At 50.1% G+C, this 18211-nt stretch overlaps 7 protein-coding genes across 7 annotated transcripts; 2 read left to right on the top strand and 5 right to left on the bottom strand.

Annotated features, from left to right (window-relative positions):
* Positions 1–120: 120 nt before the first annotated feature.
* Positions 121–793, bottom strand: FMAN_07635 (uncharacterized protein; the record flags this gene model as incomplete). The annotated part of the gene is made up of 2 exons (XM_041831281.1): positions 121–443; positions 487–793. The coding sequence occupies 2 exons, from the start codon at positions 791–793 to the stop codon at positions 121–123; spliced, it is 630 nt and encodes a 209-aa protein (XP_041681861.1).
* A 2026-nt stretch (positions 794–2819) lies between these two features.
* On the top strand, positions 2820–3740 carry FMAN_07636 (uncharacterized protein; the record flags this gene model as incomplete). The annotated part of the gene is made up of 2 exons (XM_041831282.1): positions 2820–3134; positions 3234–3740. 2 exons carry the CDS (start codon positions 2820–2822, stop codon positions 3738–3740), a joined length of 822 nt encoding a protein of 273 aa, XP_041681862.1.
* Positions 3741–4303: 563 nt separating this feature from the next.
* On the bottom strand, positions 4304–5798 carry FMAN_07637 (uncharacterized protein; the record flags this gene model as incomplete). Its single annotated transcript, XM_041831283.1, has 5 exons — positions 4304–4569; positions 4618–4772; positions 4850–4992; positions 5171–5257; positions 5616–5798. 5 exons carry the CDS (start codon positions 5796–5798, stop codon positions 4304–4306), a joined length of 834 nt encoding a protein of 277 aa, XP_041681863.1.
* Positions 5799–7119: 1321 nt separating this feature from the next.
* FMAN_07638 (uncharacterized protein) lies at positions 7120–8706 on the bottom strand (the record flags this gene model as incomplete). Its single annotated transcript, XM_041831284.1, has 1 exon — positions 7120–8706. The coding sequence occupies one exon, from the start codon at positions 8704–8706 to the stop codon at positions 7120–7122; it is 1587 nt and encodes a 528-aa protein (XP_041681864.1).
* Positions 8707–9332: 626 nt separating this feature from the next.
* FMAN_07639 (uncharacterized protein) lies at positions 9333–12219 on the bottom strand (the record flags this gene model as incomplete). The annotated part of the gene is made up of 2 exons (XM_041831288.1): positions 9333–11928; positions 11990–12219. The coding sequence occupies 2 exons, from the start codon at positions 12217–12219 to the stop codon at positions 9333–9335; spliced, it is 2826 nt and encodes a 941-aa protein (XP_041681865.1).
* A 2421-nt stretch (positions 12220–14640) lies between these two features.
* Positions 14641–15190, bottom strand: FMAN_07640 (uncharacterized protein; the record flags this gene model as incomplete). The annotated part of the gene is made up of 3 exons (XM_041831289.1): positions 14641–14993; positions 15062–15077; positions 15143–15190. The coding sequence occupies 3 exons, from the start codon at positions 15188–15190 to the stop codon at positions 14641–14643; spliced, it is 417 nt and encodes a 138-aa protein (XP_041681866.1).
* Positions 15191–16528: 1338 nt separating this feature from the next.
* Positions 16529–17617, top strand: FMAN_07641 (uncharacterized protein; the record flags this gene model as incomplete). The annotated part of the gene is made up of 2 exons (XM_041831290.1): positions 16529–17502; positions 17563–17617. The coding sequence occupies 2 exons, from the start codon at positions 16529–16531 to the stop codon at positions 17615–17617; spliced, it is 1029 nt and encodes a 342-aa protein (XP_041681867.1).
* Positions 17618–18211: the final 594 nt, after the last annotated feature.

Consider the following 18211-nt stretch of genomic DNA (forward strand, 5'->3'; position numbering starts at 1 on the left):
TAACCATATGGAGTCTCCTTGAGGCTTTCCACTAGAGTTTTAACCTCATCATCAAATTTTCCTTCAAGGTAAGCACGAGTGAGGCCAGGAAACCTGATGTGAAAGTTAAGTATCTGAGGCTCAGTGGAAGTTATGACTACACTTCCAGAAGCCACCAACAACAGTCTCATCAACTGCTTCAGCGCGAGCATTGATGTTGGTGATCGCATCGCACTCGGTACGCGCTGTTGTATCATCAGGGCGGTGGTACAAATTGACCTCAATTCCAGGATGATTTGGCACGGCAATAGTCGCAGGAACCTGGGTCTTGGTTTCCTTGTCATCATAGCCGGCAGTAAACAGACCATTGAGGAAATTGTGGATTTGCCCAGATGGTATCAAAGTCCTCATTTGGAAGTCTAGGTAGGTAGGGCTTCGAGAAGCCTGGGGGCCAGTTGACCTGTCTACCGGTATGCAGATAGTAGACCGCCAGGTTGGAATGCGTACCGGGAGGGAGGGGCAGAGCAATTGCGAGAAACGCATGTCCTCTATCCGAGCGAGCCTCAGAGACGGCCATGGTGGAATTCTCACGAACCCAAGTGCTCAGACGTCTGTACCAGACGTGATCGTCTTCCCATGTCTGGCGTCGAAGCTCTACCGCCAGTGTCTCAGCAGTCGTTGCACGTTGAACAGAAGGAGGCTGATCTAGTAGATCGATAACAGCCTTGGTAGATAGGCCCTTGAGGAGATGGTAGATAGGCTCAGTGGCTGTTTCAACGAATGCTTGCAGACATTTCTCTTCTAATATGGCCATTTCTCCTTATTGGGCGGGTGGTTGGCGAGCTGATGATAGTCAAGCAGAATGAATAATGTATATGTATATATAAAATGCTCCGAAACTTGCTAAGATGAAGTCAGATGGAGAGGACCCCCTGGATTATATACTAAGAATGTTTCCTCCTTGCATACTTTTGTGTTTGTGGGGAGGTGTGTTGCTGGTTATGACTATGCCACGACATCAAATTGATCCTTTTGATGGCCGTCGGGGTATTAGGATGAGATTGTCTTTGTGAAAACTGGCTACCTAGAAACAAGCAAAGCCCTTTTATCGTTTTATGAAGAGTTCCTTCCTCTTCGCAACTTCAATATCCGTGAGGTGTTGACGCCTCTCACTTGTTAACATCTCCACCAAACTGCCCAGCACCCCCCAACCCCCACCCCCGATTGACTACTGACCAAAAGGGCTTCAAGGCTGTGTTCCCTAGTTGCGCTCGTGGGTTTGGGACGCTCTGTGTCTGCTAGTCAAGGAGGGCGAGACTTTTAATGCTGTCGTCGAAGCTGCCCAGCTGGCCGAAAACTTGTCACTCGCAGTGCAGGCTCAGTGGCAATTTGCTTGCTCCATATACATCGGTGATATCCAACAACTCCCGCCCATCGCTGTTACCGTCGACCAGCAGGATTTCAAAGCAGTCATCTCTCTACAGAGAAAGACCATCCTCTTCCATCGAATGGAGAACGCAGGACAAATTCATTTCCGATTGCGCCGAAACTACCGTGCATACGTCCACTCACATGAATTGGCTCAGAACATGTTCTACCGCGACCTCAGGGGGCAAGAAAACAGCGAACCTTACTGTGGGGGGTCAAAATAAACTTAGCAAAAGTCATCCTAAACTTAGGCTATATTACCCTAAGTCTTATTATTACTTAGGATCGATTCATTTGGTCGGCTATTTCAACGTCCCGTAGGATCGAGGTCCTGTGTTTTCTTTCCTCCCCTGGGGCGACCAAATGACATTGGCGAATCGTAGCAACACCCCGGCCACTCGAATCTTCATGAACTGGGTAGACAAACAATTTGTACGCTTCCATACCAAGTCATCCACCATCCTAATTCGCCCCGGCAGCTGTTCGGAGACAGTCTGTGGCACCTCATACTACAATGAGGGCTACGCCAACTTCGTCATCCAGCTGATTATCCAGTTTTCCACAGGCAAATCCCATCCATGTGCGAGACGCGTCGCGAAGAGCTTCGGTTCTTGTCCTCACAGCTTATGCTTCGCAGAAGAACAAATACCAGTACTTGTTGGATAAGGTTACAGCCGCTGAACTTCCCAAGTCACTCGTCGATGTTCGTACCATTATTGATGACTCTTTCAGTCCCGAGGCTGACTAAGTCTTTATCGATCTCATTTGAAGATCTCGGTCGCAGTTCATAAGAACCAAGTTCAAGAAGCAGATCCCGATCTCTCCTGGCGTATGGCAGCCAAAACTGCCTTCTTTAGCCGTGCGAGCTTCAGTGATCTATCCTGAGAACTGTCAACTATGGTGTGGATGATGACTACATGCCAGACCAGGAAGATGATCGTGATGATGACTCTGATGGAACTGGCCGCCTTTAAGTTGCACGCCAGTCCAATACTGATAAAAGATCACAAGCTGCAACTATCGAAGACGACGTCTCGAGCCATTTCAACGACATTGGTTCTGACGAGGAGTTCCTGACATACAGTACTGTCCTTGTCAAATCCAGTCATGCCCACAAGGCGGTGATCCTCAGAGAACTCGAGAAACTCTGTATGATCGAGTGGGCTCAAGAGGCAAATAAAACACCCCTGGTTTCGCGGGCGACGACAGAAGAGCACAAATCATAATTATTCTCAAGGATCTCCATGAAAGTGACCAGCCCCAGAGTCTACGAATTGGATTGTCCATCTTCGTGCGGAGGTGCAAATGAAACTTGATACTTTCGGCTCAACTCGCTTAAATATACAGTTGTATGGATGGCACTCTGGATGTTGACAGATGCTTCTCAAGTGTCTTCATGGGGCTGCCTGTCGATGACATTGTTGATTCGACCTGACAACGCTGAAGAGTCCAAGGGTGGAAACAGCATCTCAAACCCCGCCAATGCCAAGGCCAACTTCACGGTGCAGCTCGTCGTCCAGCTCTATCGAGATGCAGCTCTCGTCGACGCTCGTGACTTCTCCAAGCGCGCGTCTGTTCTCATCCTGGCTCCATACAAAGAACAGAAACGTCTGTATGATCTCTTGCTGCGACAATTGACCGAGGCCGAAGTCCCTAAGGATCTGGTTGAAGTCCAAACTGTTGACGACTCACCCAGTCATGAAGCGGATGTCGTCATCCTCGACTTGGTGCGCACCGTAAAGAAGGGTTTCATCAACGAGGCCCCTCGCATGAGTGCCGCTACGACTCGCGCTCGTCTTGGCTAATCCGCGATTGGTCCGGGCAAGAGGACTCCCCTTGAGTGGCCCTTGAACCACCTCGTTGCTTTCCTCGAGGAACGAAGTGCAGTCATCGATCTCAGGGACCGCTGCCGTTGGTACTTTATGTGCAAGAACTGCTGTCAGCCCGGTCACATCGCTACCGAGTGCAAATTCAAGCCGAAGTGTGTTCGGTGCGATGGAGCATCCCATGCGACTCGCAACTGTCCTCGCGCGGAGGAGGACGCGATCTCGACATCCGCATCCGAACCGATCACTGCTGACGATGGCATTCAGCGAGATGTTCTCAACCCTCCACGTGTCAACTTCTCCGACTCGAAGCGATCCAAGAAGAACAGCACCACTCGTGAGGAAGCGTTTGCTAGGCCCGACAAACACAAGGACGCTATGCGCAAGGCCTTTCGCAATGCTATGCGAGGGCTTCGTAAGGTCAAGAAGGACCAAGACGTCCAGGATGCTGAGACTGACGAGCATGATCAGGCGGGCGACGATGGAGCTGACGATGGTGTCTGGTAAAGGGCAGATGGACTGTCATGATATGTATGAGTTTTTTTTTTTTTTTTTTTTTTTTTTTTTTTTTTTTTTTTTTTTTTTTTTTTTTTTTGCATATTGTACACGTAGTGCTTCATCTCCTGACTATGATGTACAAACGCCATGCATGGTAGGCAAGGCATGTATTTGCCTATGCCACTTGAGATGACAGCAGTCAGTATTATGGTCTTGGAATTTATAGTCGTTAACAACCCTTTGATTCTCAATGCTACCCGAAGTGATATTCCCATTCCCGAAATGAGTGCTGCCCCATTTTGTCGTTCCTGTGAAATTGCCCAAAACACCAAATGACGGAACCCGATTTCGACCCATTTCCTTTTAACCGGAAGCATGATATCGCAAAGAAACAAAACCCAGCAAACAGAAGGAAGAAAACAGCAAACAGAAAACAGAAAAAGAAATCCGAGTCTCAAATCTCAAATGTGGTCAGTTTCCCTGTAATACCAACCAATAAACCCATTTCCCAGTCATGTCAAACCCAGCATTCGTTAGTATCAGAAACTTCAAGTGAAGGGGACTGCAAGTGATCAAGGAGCGGCCATTCTCTGCGCGCACATCGCTCCATATGCCTCAATCTTCGCGATTGTGGCATCGTCGACATCCCGGATCAGCAGCTTCGCCATAAGGCCCCTGAGCAGATGTACGCCACCGAGCCGGAAGGCTGAGCCCTTTGCCTTAGCCGCAGCGAACTTTCGTAGCATGGAGCGACCCGTAGCGATAGTAAGGTCGCGGTTGGAAGACTTCATTGCGTTCCCCCAGTATAAATCGTGTCTGAACTTGGCTTCGAATTCGGCTTGAGTCATGTCCCAGTCAGGCTGGAGTTTAACCTAGTCAAAGGCACCGATCTTTCCTTTCGCATCTTTCCAGCTGAACTGCAGAGAAAACGCCTTGTTAATAGTAACAGTGTAATATGCCGGTTGACCTTTCTTGCGAGCTTCGTCTTGCTTGAGTAGTTCACCGTGCCATTCGCTGGCCCTTCTCTGGCCCTTGTTACCCCTGGAATGGATCAGACAAATAAGAATCGGCCAAGGTATGCTGCCAGACTTCATTAGGGGTGCTAGATCGAGACTCACGGTCGCGTTGGCGGCTTAGATGATGTTTTGCGTTTATCCAAGTCCAAGTCCTCCTGCCAGACGCCGGCTAGCGCTCCAATCCGGATTATCGCGGGAGAGCGAGGTTCAGCAGGAAAATAGATGGGGTTCATATCCGAAGGATCCTAAAAGCCATAAATTTATGATCGCCTTAGGATAGCCTTGGGACAGCTTTATCATAAATATTGTATGATGTTTCTGCTCCACCTTCTGAACTGAATGGCAGATTTGATGGCAAATAGAGTTAGATACTGTTGCATGTTTGCAAACTCTCTGTTCTAAAGGAGGACGCGAGCGACAAACTTGTCGGGGCACTGCTTTATGCTTGACGCAGTTGACGGCGAAGGCATCGGGATCTTTCCTCATCTCGTTCCAGGCTGCGATAGCCCCCTACCAAGTTTGCTTGTCAGCGTGCGCGATGTCACGAGCAAGCTCAGAGAGACATGTAAAGACACGCACCGGATGGCTGTTTTTCAAATTGGCGAGCTCTGAAGGTATCGAGATGGTGAGCCATTGCCACGTCGACTCTAGAGGCGATAGAGTAACCCCGGGTCTGAGTCACAACAGGCTCCGCGTCGATCACACGTCAGAGATTGCCAGACTCTTGTTTCCGGCAGGCTGCAGGCAAGCACCTTGTCAGGGCGGGCCCTGGATGTTCGGCGAGCAGCATCGTCTGCCAGCTTGTTCTGGCCTGCAGTCCAAGCAAACTTTGCAGTAATAGGAGTGGATTCGAGCCCAACTGGCCAACCTTGGACTGTAACTTCGGTGCCTTCTGGTACCCGTTAGGCGCCGGGTTGTTGTACTTCGTGATGGGAACCACAGTTGGTTCATTGACCGGATCATTGATGCCAGGAACGCCAAAGCCCTTGTTGCCATGGACATGCTGGAAAAGATCGAGAACCTGTTGAGCGACAGCGGATGTCTTGGCCATTTTCGTGTCGCTGTTGCGCCAAGCAGAGGAGGCTTTCTCTTCAGCGGCACGGAAGACGTGATGATATTGCGAGTGATATGGCCAACCTGCTTTGAAGGGTACATCGATTGAGAGTTCTCGGGATGAGTTTTGCATCCCATTCCGGAAATACATGAGCACTTACCAAGTATCAGTATGATCCATTGTTCTCATTGCGATTCTGTTAGTTCACCTTTGAGCTTCTCCAGGTGACGGAATCGATCAGAGCAGCATGTTTTCTGCTGCTTGTAATGACTTGTCGTATCATATGCTGTAGACGAATAGCCTGCTGGGGACTCGCTTCCCTGTCATCATCCGCATAGCATGCGCAAAGATATTCTGAAGGTTTCTGGAGAAGACAACACCAAAATCATACGATCTCTCCGCTTGGATTTATCGAGAAACTACTCCGCATCATATAAAGCGTGCAAGAGCTAAGAGCCCCCCTTTCGTGCTAGATCAGATAGTGCTCTTGAAGCGTTTCGAGGAAATCCTACCATCGAAATTGAGTATCGCCTCAGCGAGGCATTACCGCATCAACAATTCTTCATGGACCACAAAAAGCTCCTGTCCAGTAAATCCCCCACTGCCGAGTGCAAAAGGTCTCTGCTCCAGGTACGAGTTTCGAAGGATCTTTATGCCGTCCTCAAAAGGTCCACGGCAACGAGGACGCTGGATGTTTTGCTTTGAGAGATCAGTCCATAAATAGAGAAAAGAAAAGATATGAACAAGTGAGAATATATCAGAGGCCAAAATAAAAAGAAGAAAGTGGGGAAGAAGTGGCCTCGTAAAGTTAGGGGGCATTTGCTTGCCAGCGATACAACATGGCAAATATGTTATTCCAATAACTACTAGGTTGGTCCTTTCCCTTGCTTACCTGCCTGGGACCCGGAGCATAAGAAAACTTCTGACTTTGAGCACGGCCTGACCTTGGGGATAAAGCCATTGAAAGATGGTCGGTCTCTTGAGGGATAAATGTGGTTACATATGCCCATGGCAAACAGATACAGTACTCAAAACACATACACATACAAGAAACTGAATGTGATGAAACCAAATCGGATATCTAGGCGCGGTGTGCACCAGAGTGAATAAGTCGTATGGCGTAGATATAGCGATTCCATGAATATCAACCTCACACATCTAACGTTCAATCTTTCGGCCGCTCTTCCAAGCGCAAGCCTAGGCCTCGTACTAAGTTCACATCCAAATACTCCCATTTTAATCCGCCGTAACGCCACGCGCAATGCAAACTGAGCCCAGCAACCTCGGGATATAATACCACACGCTTCGTGCCTGTCCATTAGAGCGTCCCGACCATTAGGCTCTCAAGCATACCCCCGGTTTGGCATGCTACCTGGGCTCTCTCCACCTCGACCCTAACTCGGCGGTGTAAAGTCCTAAAGCCTTCATGCAGCTCTGCTGAACCACCCACGAACTCTGCGTAGAGCTCGAGAAGATGGAGACCGACTTCTACGCAGACGCTAACATAACGGGGGTCGCAGATGTGACTGCAAACCCATTTCAATATGGGCTGAACTGTGTGCTCGTCTCGAGACTCCAAGGCATCTTGGAGAGCGCTGCGATGGCGGAGGGCCAGGAGTAGGGTGAGCACGTTGAGGGGGGAATGCTCAGGTGAGTCTTTGTCGAGGACTTGATCGAGTGCACGCGCATATCGAGCATGTCGCAGGTCACTCTGCCACGGGCGCTCTTTTTTCTTGTACGTGCGAGACTCGTTGGCGATGACAACATCGGCCCCCTCGCCAACCATATCCAACTTCTTTGCAGCAGTAACTCTCCTCTTCCGCTTCTTACGTTTGGCGTCATGGGCTTCAATGGTCCCAGCAACCAGAGCAGCCATTTCCTTCTCCCGTTCGGCTTCTCTGTTGGCCTCGGCTCCGGTGAGGCGGGTTCGCACACTAAGAACACCGGACTGCATACCAACTGCTAGATGTCGGTCGCTTGAATCGGTATCATCACTGGACGGGATAACCTTGACAGACAGGACGGGAGATTGATACTTGGTGCTCGAGACAACGTTCCATCCAGTCGTTTCGAAGACTTTAACATGACCCTCAAGGCCACCACTGACAAGTCGTCGGCCATTGGACGCGAGGCTGAGAGAAGTGACTGTCTTCTGGTGGTTGGTAATCATGTGCAGAGGGCGTGCGGCAACAAGGTCGAGAACGCTGATCGATTCACCCGCAGCTGCAAGCACTGCGGTTCCGGTAGGCATAGACAGCACGTGTTCAATAGGCGCAGCGTGCTTGAAAGTCATGACCGCACTGTTGCTTCCTGCCCTGGGGTCCCAAAGCTTGACGGTCGAGTCGTAGCTTCCGGAGACAATCATGTTGGACATAGTGCCAGGCATGAAGTTCGCACATCGAACGTAGTCTGAGTGACCAACAAATGTAGTGGTCGGGTCGTTGCTTGGGAGATCCCAAAGTCGCACAGTTTTGTCGTCGCTTGCGCTCAGCAAGGTCGTCAGCTCAGTCGGTGAGAACTTGGTTGTCCAGACTGGCTGCTTATGCTGCGTCCATGTCTTGAGGATCGCCCTAGAATTGACATCGAAGACTTGAATCTTTCCCGTATCATCACCAGCCGCCAGTACCCTTCCATCTTTCCTGATCTCACCGCTACGTGCAACGTCGCCGAAGCGTGTAATAGTCTTTTGAAGCTTGCGCGTCCGATTTGAGTAGATCTGAATGCGTGTGCCTGTGGTGACTGCGAAAGAATCGTTATTGGCCGAGATGTGAACGACGGGATACGATGTTGGTGACGGGATCAGAAGTTGGTTCTTGAAGGTCTTCCAGTATCGTTGTTCCGCAGTGATTGGCGTAGGGCCCGAAGGCAGCTTAAGCTGTGGCAGAGGTCCCACCTGAGCAGCCATTGTCGAGTATCGCGATGACGGGCTTTCACTGTGGTGGTGTTTAGATTTCAACTGCCTCGAAGGTCGCTATGATTTTTTTTCAGAACCTGATAAGATAAAGAATTCTGATGGCTTAGGTACCTAGGTACTTGAGAGCTTTTGCTAACCCCTTTTGGTTAACATCGTTTACCTAGCGTCAGCTCCACTGCTCGTAGACCCATACAATTAATTCTCTTTTGAGACTATCCCCTGACAAAAAACGCCCAAGTACATGCAGTGAAGATACGTTGTCAACTAAAAGAGAGAACGTAAGTAAGTAACTAAAGGTATTATAGATATCGTACCTTGGGTACCCTGAGGTGTTTTTTATGGAGCTTCAGCAGGAAATCCATCATCAGACTTTGTCATATCATGTGGCTAGCCTAGTCCTTGTGCTTGGCAGCGAGGGCGACCATCGAATGAAATAAATCTAATGGTATATATGAGAATTGGTTTCTAATTTTGAACAATTTTCTCAATATGAATGCACAAGACTCCAACGTTACCTTACGCACCCTCCCAAGTGTTGCCTTATTCCAACGCCGAAATCATTACCACCGTGGATATAATATTATACATTCCCTCTAGGTCTCGTTACCTTTGTTGAACTAATATCCTCCCCTGCGTCGGGACCTGCCTGTCCCAATATCAATTCGCTGCATCTCCTGCACTAATGCTAACTCCTGTCCTGTGCCGTTGGCACCGCTCATCATGGGCAGAGGAATCTTGGCTGGAATGGGAGGACCACCATATGCACCCCGATTCTCATCTTCAAAGTCCCATGTTCCTGCACGGGGTAGGCCGCGAAGTGAAGCATTTCCATATGGAGCCCTCTCCTGGTAATTATCCTTAGAAATTGGAGCCAGTGGACTAGAGGCTGCTGGGGAGTTGCCAGCCGAAGTGCGGTTAGTGCGCTTCTGAAGACGTGTGCGACCAGCCTGTGGAGGTGTGCGTGGTTCGTCGGAGAATGAATAAGACGGGTTGACAGCGGACATCGAATGACGCCCACTTCGAGGTGGCCTTCGAGTGCTTGGAGGCATTGGTTGTGCCCCTGATAACGGAGGTCGCGAGCGTGTTTCGGTGGGGGTAGACTCCGGTTGCTTCTTCTCCGGTTCAGGGGCCCATGTCTCCATAGGAAGATGGTCAGAAGGATCAATCTCCCGTCCGTCGTATGTGATGATTTTCTTTGGCTCCTCGTCCAAGAAATCCGGTGATGGGCTTGCTCCGTCTTTGGACGAAACAAGGCTGGGGTTCAATGCATCATATGAGTCAGGTCCAAAAGGTATATCTGACTTTCTCCTCTGATCTTCAAGCTGTGGCGCAGGACTGACCGATTTACGCTTGATCCTGTGCTGTGTGTTGGGGCTTGTGCGTGGGTCGGGCGACATGGCGCGAGGTTTCACCATTTGTTGCTCCGGCGGGTTGTAAGTGATTGCCCGTCGGTTGTACGGCTGAACAGCATAAGAATGCTCGGGTGGCGGCTGGTTATATTCCTGGAACGACTCGTTCCTCGGGCGTCCTCGAGGTGGCGTGTGCATGCTGGACATGCTCTGAGAATGCTGCCTTCGGTCATGCCGGCGGTCCTCATATATGAGATCTGTCAATTCTTGAGACTGGTTTGCATCCAAACCCGGCACGAGAGCTGCTGGGAGAGGTGGCGGGGCATAGTTATGTGGGTTTTGCCTATGCGCGACAGTCATGTCAGTCGAGTGGCTTTGGTAATGGCCTTGGCCATTCTGGGGATAATAGGAATTATCTCCAGCGTTTCTCGAATAGCCTCGACCATGAGATGGTGACACTGTCACCTGCCAGTCCTCAGGATTGTGGTAATCTTGGGGGGCGTGCGATGGCGAGTAATCGTCCCGGAATGGGGCCGAAGCAGGAACAGGAGATCGCCGCAGGACGAGAGGTGCAGGGCTGGGGTTGTCATCGAAGCAAAGCTCATCGGAACGCTGGAACTGTGAGCCATTTTGGGCAAAGTTCTGACCAGGTGGACCTGAGGCTTCAGGGACATCTTCAACTGTGGGCTGCATAGATCTGTAATGAGGATCATAACTGGCGTCATAAGAGCTATGTCTCGGTAAGCCATCATAGGTGTTTGTGTTTAGCGGGGTGGATTGATTAGCAGCCGGGGCTGAATCATATGCCCGAAATGCCGGGCGTCCAGGATAAGCCACCATTGACTGTCTCTGAGCTTCATGTCTCAAAACGTCATGTCTCATCTGTGGCATCTTGTTTGGTGACGTATCGAAGCTTCCTCTTGGCACAAGTTCCCGGCCTGTGCTGTTGTGTCTGCTCCTGTGGGCGGGTGGTGGTGGAGGACGCTCATTCTCTACTGGCGAGTACTGCCTGAGATCATCCGTTAATGGCGGAGGCTGCTGATAGGAGTCCTGTTGGGGAGAGTAATGGCCTCGAGGATCCATCTGATCTGGTTGAGGAGAGTATTGAACTCGAGGGTCCATCAGCTCTTGTTGCGGTGTATATCTTGAGCTATACTCCCGCTCATCGTATTGCTGGTGAGCTCCCTCGTAAGGAATCATCGACCTCCGCGACTGGCGGGGTGCCTCACGATTTGGCGTTATATACTCCTGTGGGACAGACCCATGTGGAGATGGGGGATATTGCTCCGTGTGACGGCGCGATGAGTGGGACGGCGGTGTGTTGTACTCGACAGCTTGCAAAGGGGACTGTGTTGGGACAAAGCTTCCTGAGTGTGAGGCTTGTTTGCCGTGAGTTCGTACAGGCGTGCGGTGATCAGGGCCATTAGGTGTTGCTGCAGGCGCCGCCAGGGGTGCTGCTTGGGGTGCTGTTGTTGGAGCTGGAACAGGGGCTGGGGGAGTCACAGCTGGAGCCTCACCAGTAACAGGATCGGACGGCAAAGGACGTCTCTTAACGGGTGTTCTTTGCTTAACGGATCCCTGGTCGGGTTCGCTGGGTGCTATCTGCTTTTGTTTCGGTGCGGGCTTGTCGGGCTTTGGTCGAGTATCGTAGAAAGTAATTTCGACTCGAATCTCTCCAGCGTATTTGCCTTTGCAAGTTAATGTTTGCCAGAAGTCATTTTGGCCGCCCCCGGGCACGATGATTCCTCTGAGGTCTATCCAGGACTCTCCAATCAAGTCTGTCCGCTTATCGTCTGTGAAGATGGATAGCTTGAGTTGGTAGTAATCCGGGCAGTCATGGACTGTGAAACGAAGTTCTTGATCCCTGTTGCACCGATCAGTCTTAACTTGCCTTCGATTAGCTCCGCGGTGCTGCTAGATCTTACCATTTTGGTGTTTGTCCACCTCTGACATCTGTCGTCGTCTTTCTGGCTTCTTTTCCTAATCTGGCTGCGCAGTAAGGGTCCTGCTTTCCGATCGTCTTGCGATTTGGCAAGTTCTTGGCCCGATCGACGATAGCGACCAGGGTTCCAATCTCTGGGCCGTCCACCGCAATGTCGGCAAAGATGCCCGCAGTGTGCGCTGCGCTCATAAGATTCTTGACCTTGGCTGCCATTACAGCTATGCGCACCGGCGCCCGAGAGAGATAGCAGTGGAGGGTTAAAGAATGAGGTGGTTGCTAAATCCAGGCCGGGTTTGTTTGTTTACATGAACAATTGCTACTATCGACCAAAGATAGGTAGCTTGATTTGGGTAGCTCGAAAGTTGGTTGGGTTGGTATCAGGAACGACTAATGGACTAGCGCAAAGCAAAGGTGACGCCTGGTAGATAAATTGAATCGAACAAAGATATCGGAAAGACCAGCAAATAAAGAGTTGAGAATGTGAAGGGTAAGGTTTGAAAGACCAGAAGGCGTTGACTGGCAGAACCAGGCGAGGCTAGAAGGAATTCGAGAATGAGGTGGAATTAAACTTTCGAATAGTGAACTTTCCGCTCCGGAGTGTTTGGGTTGGGGTATGAAATTAATCGAGTTAAGACTGGAAAACAAAACAGGCCGAGTAATGTAGCTAGAAGCGATGACGGAATGATAGATAGAGCTGCTCGCGACCAGAAACCGCACCAAACCGAATTGCTCTTGAGAACCTGAGCAATCCAGAATGTTGTAGAGGAGCTGTGAGGTTAGTAAGCCCTTGGGGTTCAAGAGAGTGTGTGTTGAGAGCAAGAGAAGGAAGAAATCTTCTCTCTCTGTGACAAATGAACAGGAACGCGATGAAGCAGGTTATCAAGACGTTGTATACGTCTGTCTTGCGTGTGGTTGGGGGCCGAAAGCGGTAGTCGAGTGGGGCTCTGTGGAACAATTCGAGTGGAGCCTCTGGCGGGAGGCTGGGCTTGGGCTGGAAACGGGGAGGCTGGTGCAACTGCTGCAGGGGGTGAATCTGCCCCTAGAGCCGCTTATTCGCCAGACACCTCTGGGGGATTTACAGGGAATCTATGCCCAGATTAACAGGGGAGTTCTAAAGTTTTGGCGCGTCCAGGGGATTGGGTCCTTGGCAGTTGTTGATAGTGACAATTGGATGGCGGATGGCAAGCAGAGACGGTGAGGTCGCGTCATGATAGGGCAAAGTCTACAGGTATCAATGCAATGCAATGCAATGCTGTCCAAGTCGATGTCTCTTCCGACCTCCCGCTCTCATCCGATTCAGGGGATCATGGATCATTCAGGGACGGAATGACTGAGGTGAAGTGGCTCCCGTGCCTTGGACAATCCAGGAACAGGCACGAAGACGGGCAGACCCAATGGTTCCAACTGAATACGTTACCTAGCTCGCCTCGCCCTAGGAGGGACCATTCGAGCTGAACTCATGATCCTCCAATGGCTGCACTGCCTTTTACCCATTCACCACACCACATTCGGGAATATGTAGAAAATGGAAATGGTACGCGCGTGTTTGGCGAAGTCATGGTCACAGCCACACAGTTATTGCGTACATCCAATCCTCCAGATGCAGACTCCCTCGGACTCGCGATTGCCAAGCCGTAGGCTGACGTTGACGTTCCACTCGCTCGATTCATTCCATATTGTTACAAGTATCCCTAACTTGGATGAACAATGATGAAGGATCTCCTGACATCCCTTGGTTAAGTGCTCAGACCATGATCGGTACGGCCTTGGTTATTTGGTTTTTCCTACCAAGTTCGCTCACCGTATGTATCGATTTTGCAAATCGAGTAGTCCCGCTCAAGCAAACAGGAAACCTCAGGACCTTATGAAAGCATAATCATGCGCTCCAGAGGCCCATCTAGACTGCGGGCCCAAGGGCGAACCGCTGAGGCGCCCTGTAAACCCAAAAGCAGAACCGGGATAATGGGTTGGACGTTGAAAGACCCCTGCTCCCTCACGAGCATGTCACTCTTTCATTAGTTGTTTCTCGATGTTGGAATAACGGTCCTCAACCTCTTCGAGTCCAGCTGGAGCAATGTCCCTGGCGAGATCGGCTCTACCGAATGACCCACTGGCTGGCTGATGCCACTAACTTAGACTCTGCATCATCCTGTTCCTTGGCTGGCTGAATTTGCTAGAAACATCTTATTTCAGCCTTTCATCATCTTGATACCGGATCGGGTTTGATGTCGCAGAATGTTTGCGGCGTTAGTAGGTACCTTGTTGCCATGGGAGATAACAACATCGTGTCACACCCCTACTGTCTCAAGTATGAACTCCTGAACTACTACGGAGTGCAGAGTAAGTAGTAAATCTATCACTCTAATTACGCCCGACGGCAGCATGCCTATGTTTCATGCAAGAGGCATATGTCATACCGTAGCTCTCTAGGGTTTTGTATTTCACTACTATCTCCGTTTACGATACAAGTGTGTAAGAAACAGAATTGGGTTAACAACAGTATTGTTAGCGATGATGACGGTGCGGCGCAAATCAACACATACTCAATTCCAAACAGGGAGAAGGAACATCTACGAAAAATCCAGCACGGTTTTGGCGTTGGTAGTTCTATCTCGTTGCTTTCGTATATAATCGCTACCAGTCACAGCTCTTGGCAAGGAGAGCTGCCAGTTGCTCGAGATGGGCCTTGTCAACCTCGTCAAAACCGTTCAGCTCAGCGCAGTCGATGTCGATGATAGCCACCAGCTTCTTCGAACCATCGTCCTGGGTGACCACAACAGGCACGACGATCTCACTCTTGCTGTCTCCATCACAAGCGATATGTCCCGGAAACTCCTCCACGTCTCGGACTAGCTGTGTCTCTTGGGTCGCTGCCGCTGCTCCGCAAACACCTTTGCCGAACTTGATAGTCTGGCAGGCAACCTTTCCCTGGAAGGGCCCCAGGATGAGCTGCGGATCTTGAGATGATTTGTCAAGGACGTAAAAGCCTGTAGTTGAACACACACAGCATGTCGTCGTTACTAGTTGTGTCTGAGACTTGGGGTTTGTGACATACCAGCCCAGTTCACATCCTTGCTCGGTGATTCCAAAGATTTATATGCGTGCCACAATAGGGAAGCAGCATTTGAAAGGTTACTGTTGGACCGTTAACCATGGCCTGAACCAGCGAGCTCTCAATCTCCATACCAGACCTGTTACAAGAATGAGTTAGAGGGTAAGTCCAATAGTTCCGGCGACCGAGATTGTTTGACGAACCCAGTTACGCTGGTCAGTAATCAGGCCCTCGGCCTGCCAGAGCACTTGCTCGTAGGCGTCCTCCTTTGTTATGCCGTGGGCAAAATTCGATGCATCAGCGTGAACCTGCAGGAGCAGAATCAGTTTACGATGTGTCCATGCTCGACTTGAAAAAAACCAAAGTGTGAACAAACCATCTTGCCCGTTGAAACTTTCGGATAACTTCCTCCCCACGGGACACTACGGATCAATGCAGGTTTGGAGGGATTCGAGAATATAGATGAATATGTTCTAGAAGAAATTTCGAAGTTGATAATCAGAGATTCGGTGGAGTTGAGGGGACTTGATCGCCAGGATGAATTTGATACCCCCCGCTAAAATGTGCGTGTCATTTTAGCGGCTTTGATGCCAGCAATTCAGCCAACAAAATCGCAGTTCAATAACAAGCTTCAAATATATCACCATGTCTGATACGTTCTGTAGCTATATGCTCAGATATAAACTCAATGGGTAAAGCCCGATAGACCCAGTGGCCAGGTAATAAGAGGTATGTTGAAAAGTGAAGCTGAAGTTACAATCATTTAAGATAGGTAGGCAGGATGGTAGCTGGTTCAAACTCTCTAATAATACAGGCATCTACGGGTCCATAGTCTTCTAGGCTCTGATGGCATTATTCGGCTTTCCGAAGGCTTCACTCGACCCATGCTGGTCGAGGAGATCTGATTTTCCCTTATTCTGAGAAATTTTACTGCATTTTTAATACTGTAAGGCACCTTCTTCAGGGTAAGGCAGTATAGTTGTTGAGCTGGGGAAGATGATCCCAAAGTAAAGCCATAAGTGTAAAACGTGTGATGGAAAAGTTAAGAAAGTCATTCACTGGCAGTCATTTACCACGCGATGAGAACTACCTTTGGCTAGGAGTATATAGTAGGTAGGTTACCTGTGAATTGATATCCACATAAGCTGCACTCATGGGACGAAGGGACAAAGGGACACAGTTTGAAGACAAAGAAATAGGAGACAAGAGCCAAATTGGAGTCTACCTACCAATACAATACCAGGACAAAATTACTATTCCTGACTGTGGGCTAGCCAATGAGAAACTGCAGCCGGACTGTCTTTTCTGATGATGGTTCCTGAAAATCGATCGGACCTAAGGTACCTAGGTAGGGGAAGAAAGCCAAATTGGCCTGGCCAATGACGCAGTGTATTTTGGAACTTCCGACTCTTGGCCGTCAGGCCCATCCCCAGCATACCTAGACTTGTCTCAACCATAAACTCCTTGACCATGAGCTCTCGAGCAACATGGCGACTCTGTGGGCGCAGTCAAAACACACGCCATTGGCCGCTCTTGGCGACCATCTCCTTTGCACAATCGCCAGCTTCGCTACGAATCCCATCACGTCACATCCACAATGACGGTCCAAAGAGCTTGAATCCGCTGGTCAACCCCCCCGATGTCACGCGACCACCACCGCTGACGCTGCCTCGACGCCGAGACTTTGAGTCGCCGATAAAATACTACTTCGAGCTGGGAAAGGGGTATCTTAAATTCTACAAGGGGGGCATAAAAAATGTCTGGACGAGCCGACGTCTCCTCCGCGAGAAGCTTCAGCGAACTCCAGTCGATGACCGGCCCTCGATATTCAGACCGCACTACGTCCCAAAGACGTTTTCCAGAGCAGATTGGGTTCTTCTCTGGAGGGTACGACATGATATGATCAGACTTCCTCTGTTCGGGCTTATGTTGATTGTCATTGGGGAATTCACTGTTCTGGTTGTTGCCTACGTCGACAGTGTAGTACCGTACCCTTGCAGGATACCGACGCAGATCTTCACGGCGCTCGAAAAGGCTGAGCAACGTCGCAAGGCTGCTTTCGATGAGTTGGAAGCGAGACATCCTCATGGTGTCCTTAGCCCGCGCGTCACCCAGGCAGTCGCTCGGTCTCACGTCCTCAAGAGCTTGCATCTGAGCGGTGCAATTTGGGATCGCCTAGGCTTCCTACCACCAGGCATGTGGCAGGCCAAGGGACGATATCGTATGGCGTATCTAGAGGGTGACGACAGAAATATCGTCGAGGATGGTGGACCCATGGGACTGCACTATGAGGAACTCAGAATTGCATGCGCAGAACGAGGCATTGACACACTTGGGAAAAGCGAGACTGAGTTGCGGGGGTGGCTCGGCGACTGGCTGCGTTTGACAGCCTCTGACGATATCGATGAAAGGAGACGACGCATGGCAGTGTTGTTCCTGACCAGGTATGTGCATCTCATGAGGGTGCGTCCGTCTTCACTAAGCACGACTAACACTGGAACCAGACCAGAAAATTGGCCTCAGCATAGAGATTTTGGCGTGCCTGAATGGCAACTATAAGATGTAATGTAGCATATGAAGTTAGGAACAATACAGAAGACAAAAGTGAGCTGTCAACTGGTGTTCTCGCGTGTAAATACATGCCACTCAATCACACACTCTTGAGTGACTGGTCCCAGCTGTTTGGAACGAACGAACGAACGACTTGGTTTGAAACCGCTGACAGTGTCTTGGCTGGTGGGTTAGTAGCCAAGTCGGCAATACGCCCATAGCGTATAGTCTAGGGGAAAGGACTACATTGATCTGTATGTAGTAAATGGACCTCAAGTATCATTCTGAAAGGCATGTCATGATAAGCTGACATTGGATTCCGCTCATGTCAGCCTCATAACCACACGCACGTATTTGAGCCACAGATGGAGTCTAGGTTCCGAGTTGATCGGTCGTAACAGGGCTAATCAATGGTTTGGATGGGATGGAATTGGAGAAAAGCACGTGGTCACCCTCTGCCGGTGACTGACTCGGCCATTGAGTGTTTCGGAGCTACCCCCGCGTGGAGTCTAAACCGATTGTGTGAAGCAGTTTGTGGGGGAGAAGACATGTGGATGATCTCATGGCAGATCCGCCGAGGTTCACATCACATGCAATATCATT

This window comes from Fusarium mangiferae, assembly GCF_900044065.1.
Source record: "Fusarium mangiferae strain MRC7560 genome assembly, contig: FMAN_scaffold005, whole genome shotgun sequence".
In the NCBI taxonomy this organism is placed as follows: Eukaryota; Fungi; Ascomycota; class Sordariomycetes; order Hypocreales; family Nectriaceae; genus Fusarium; species Fusarium mangiferae.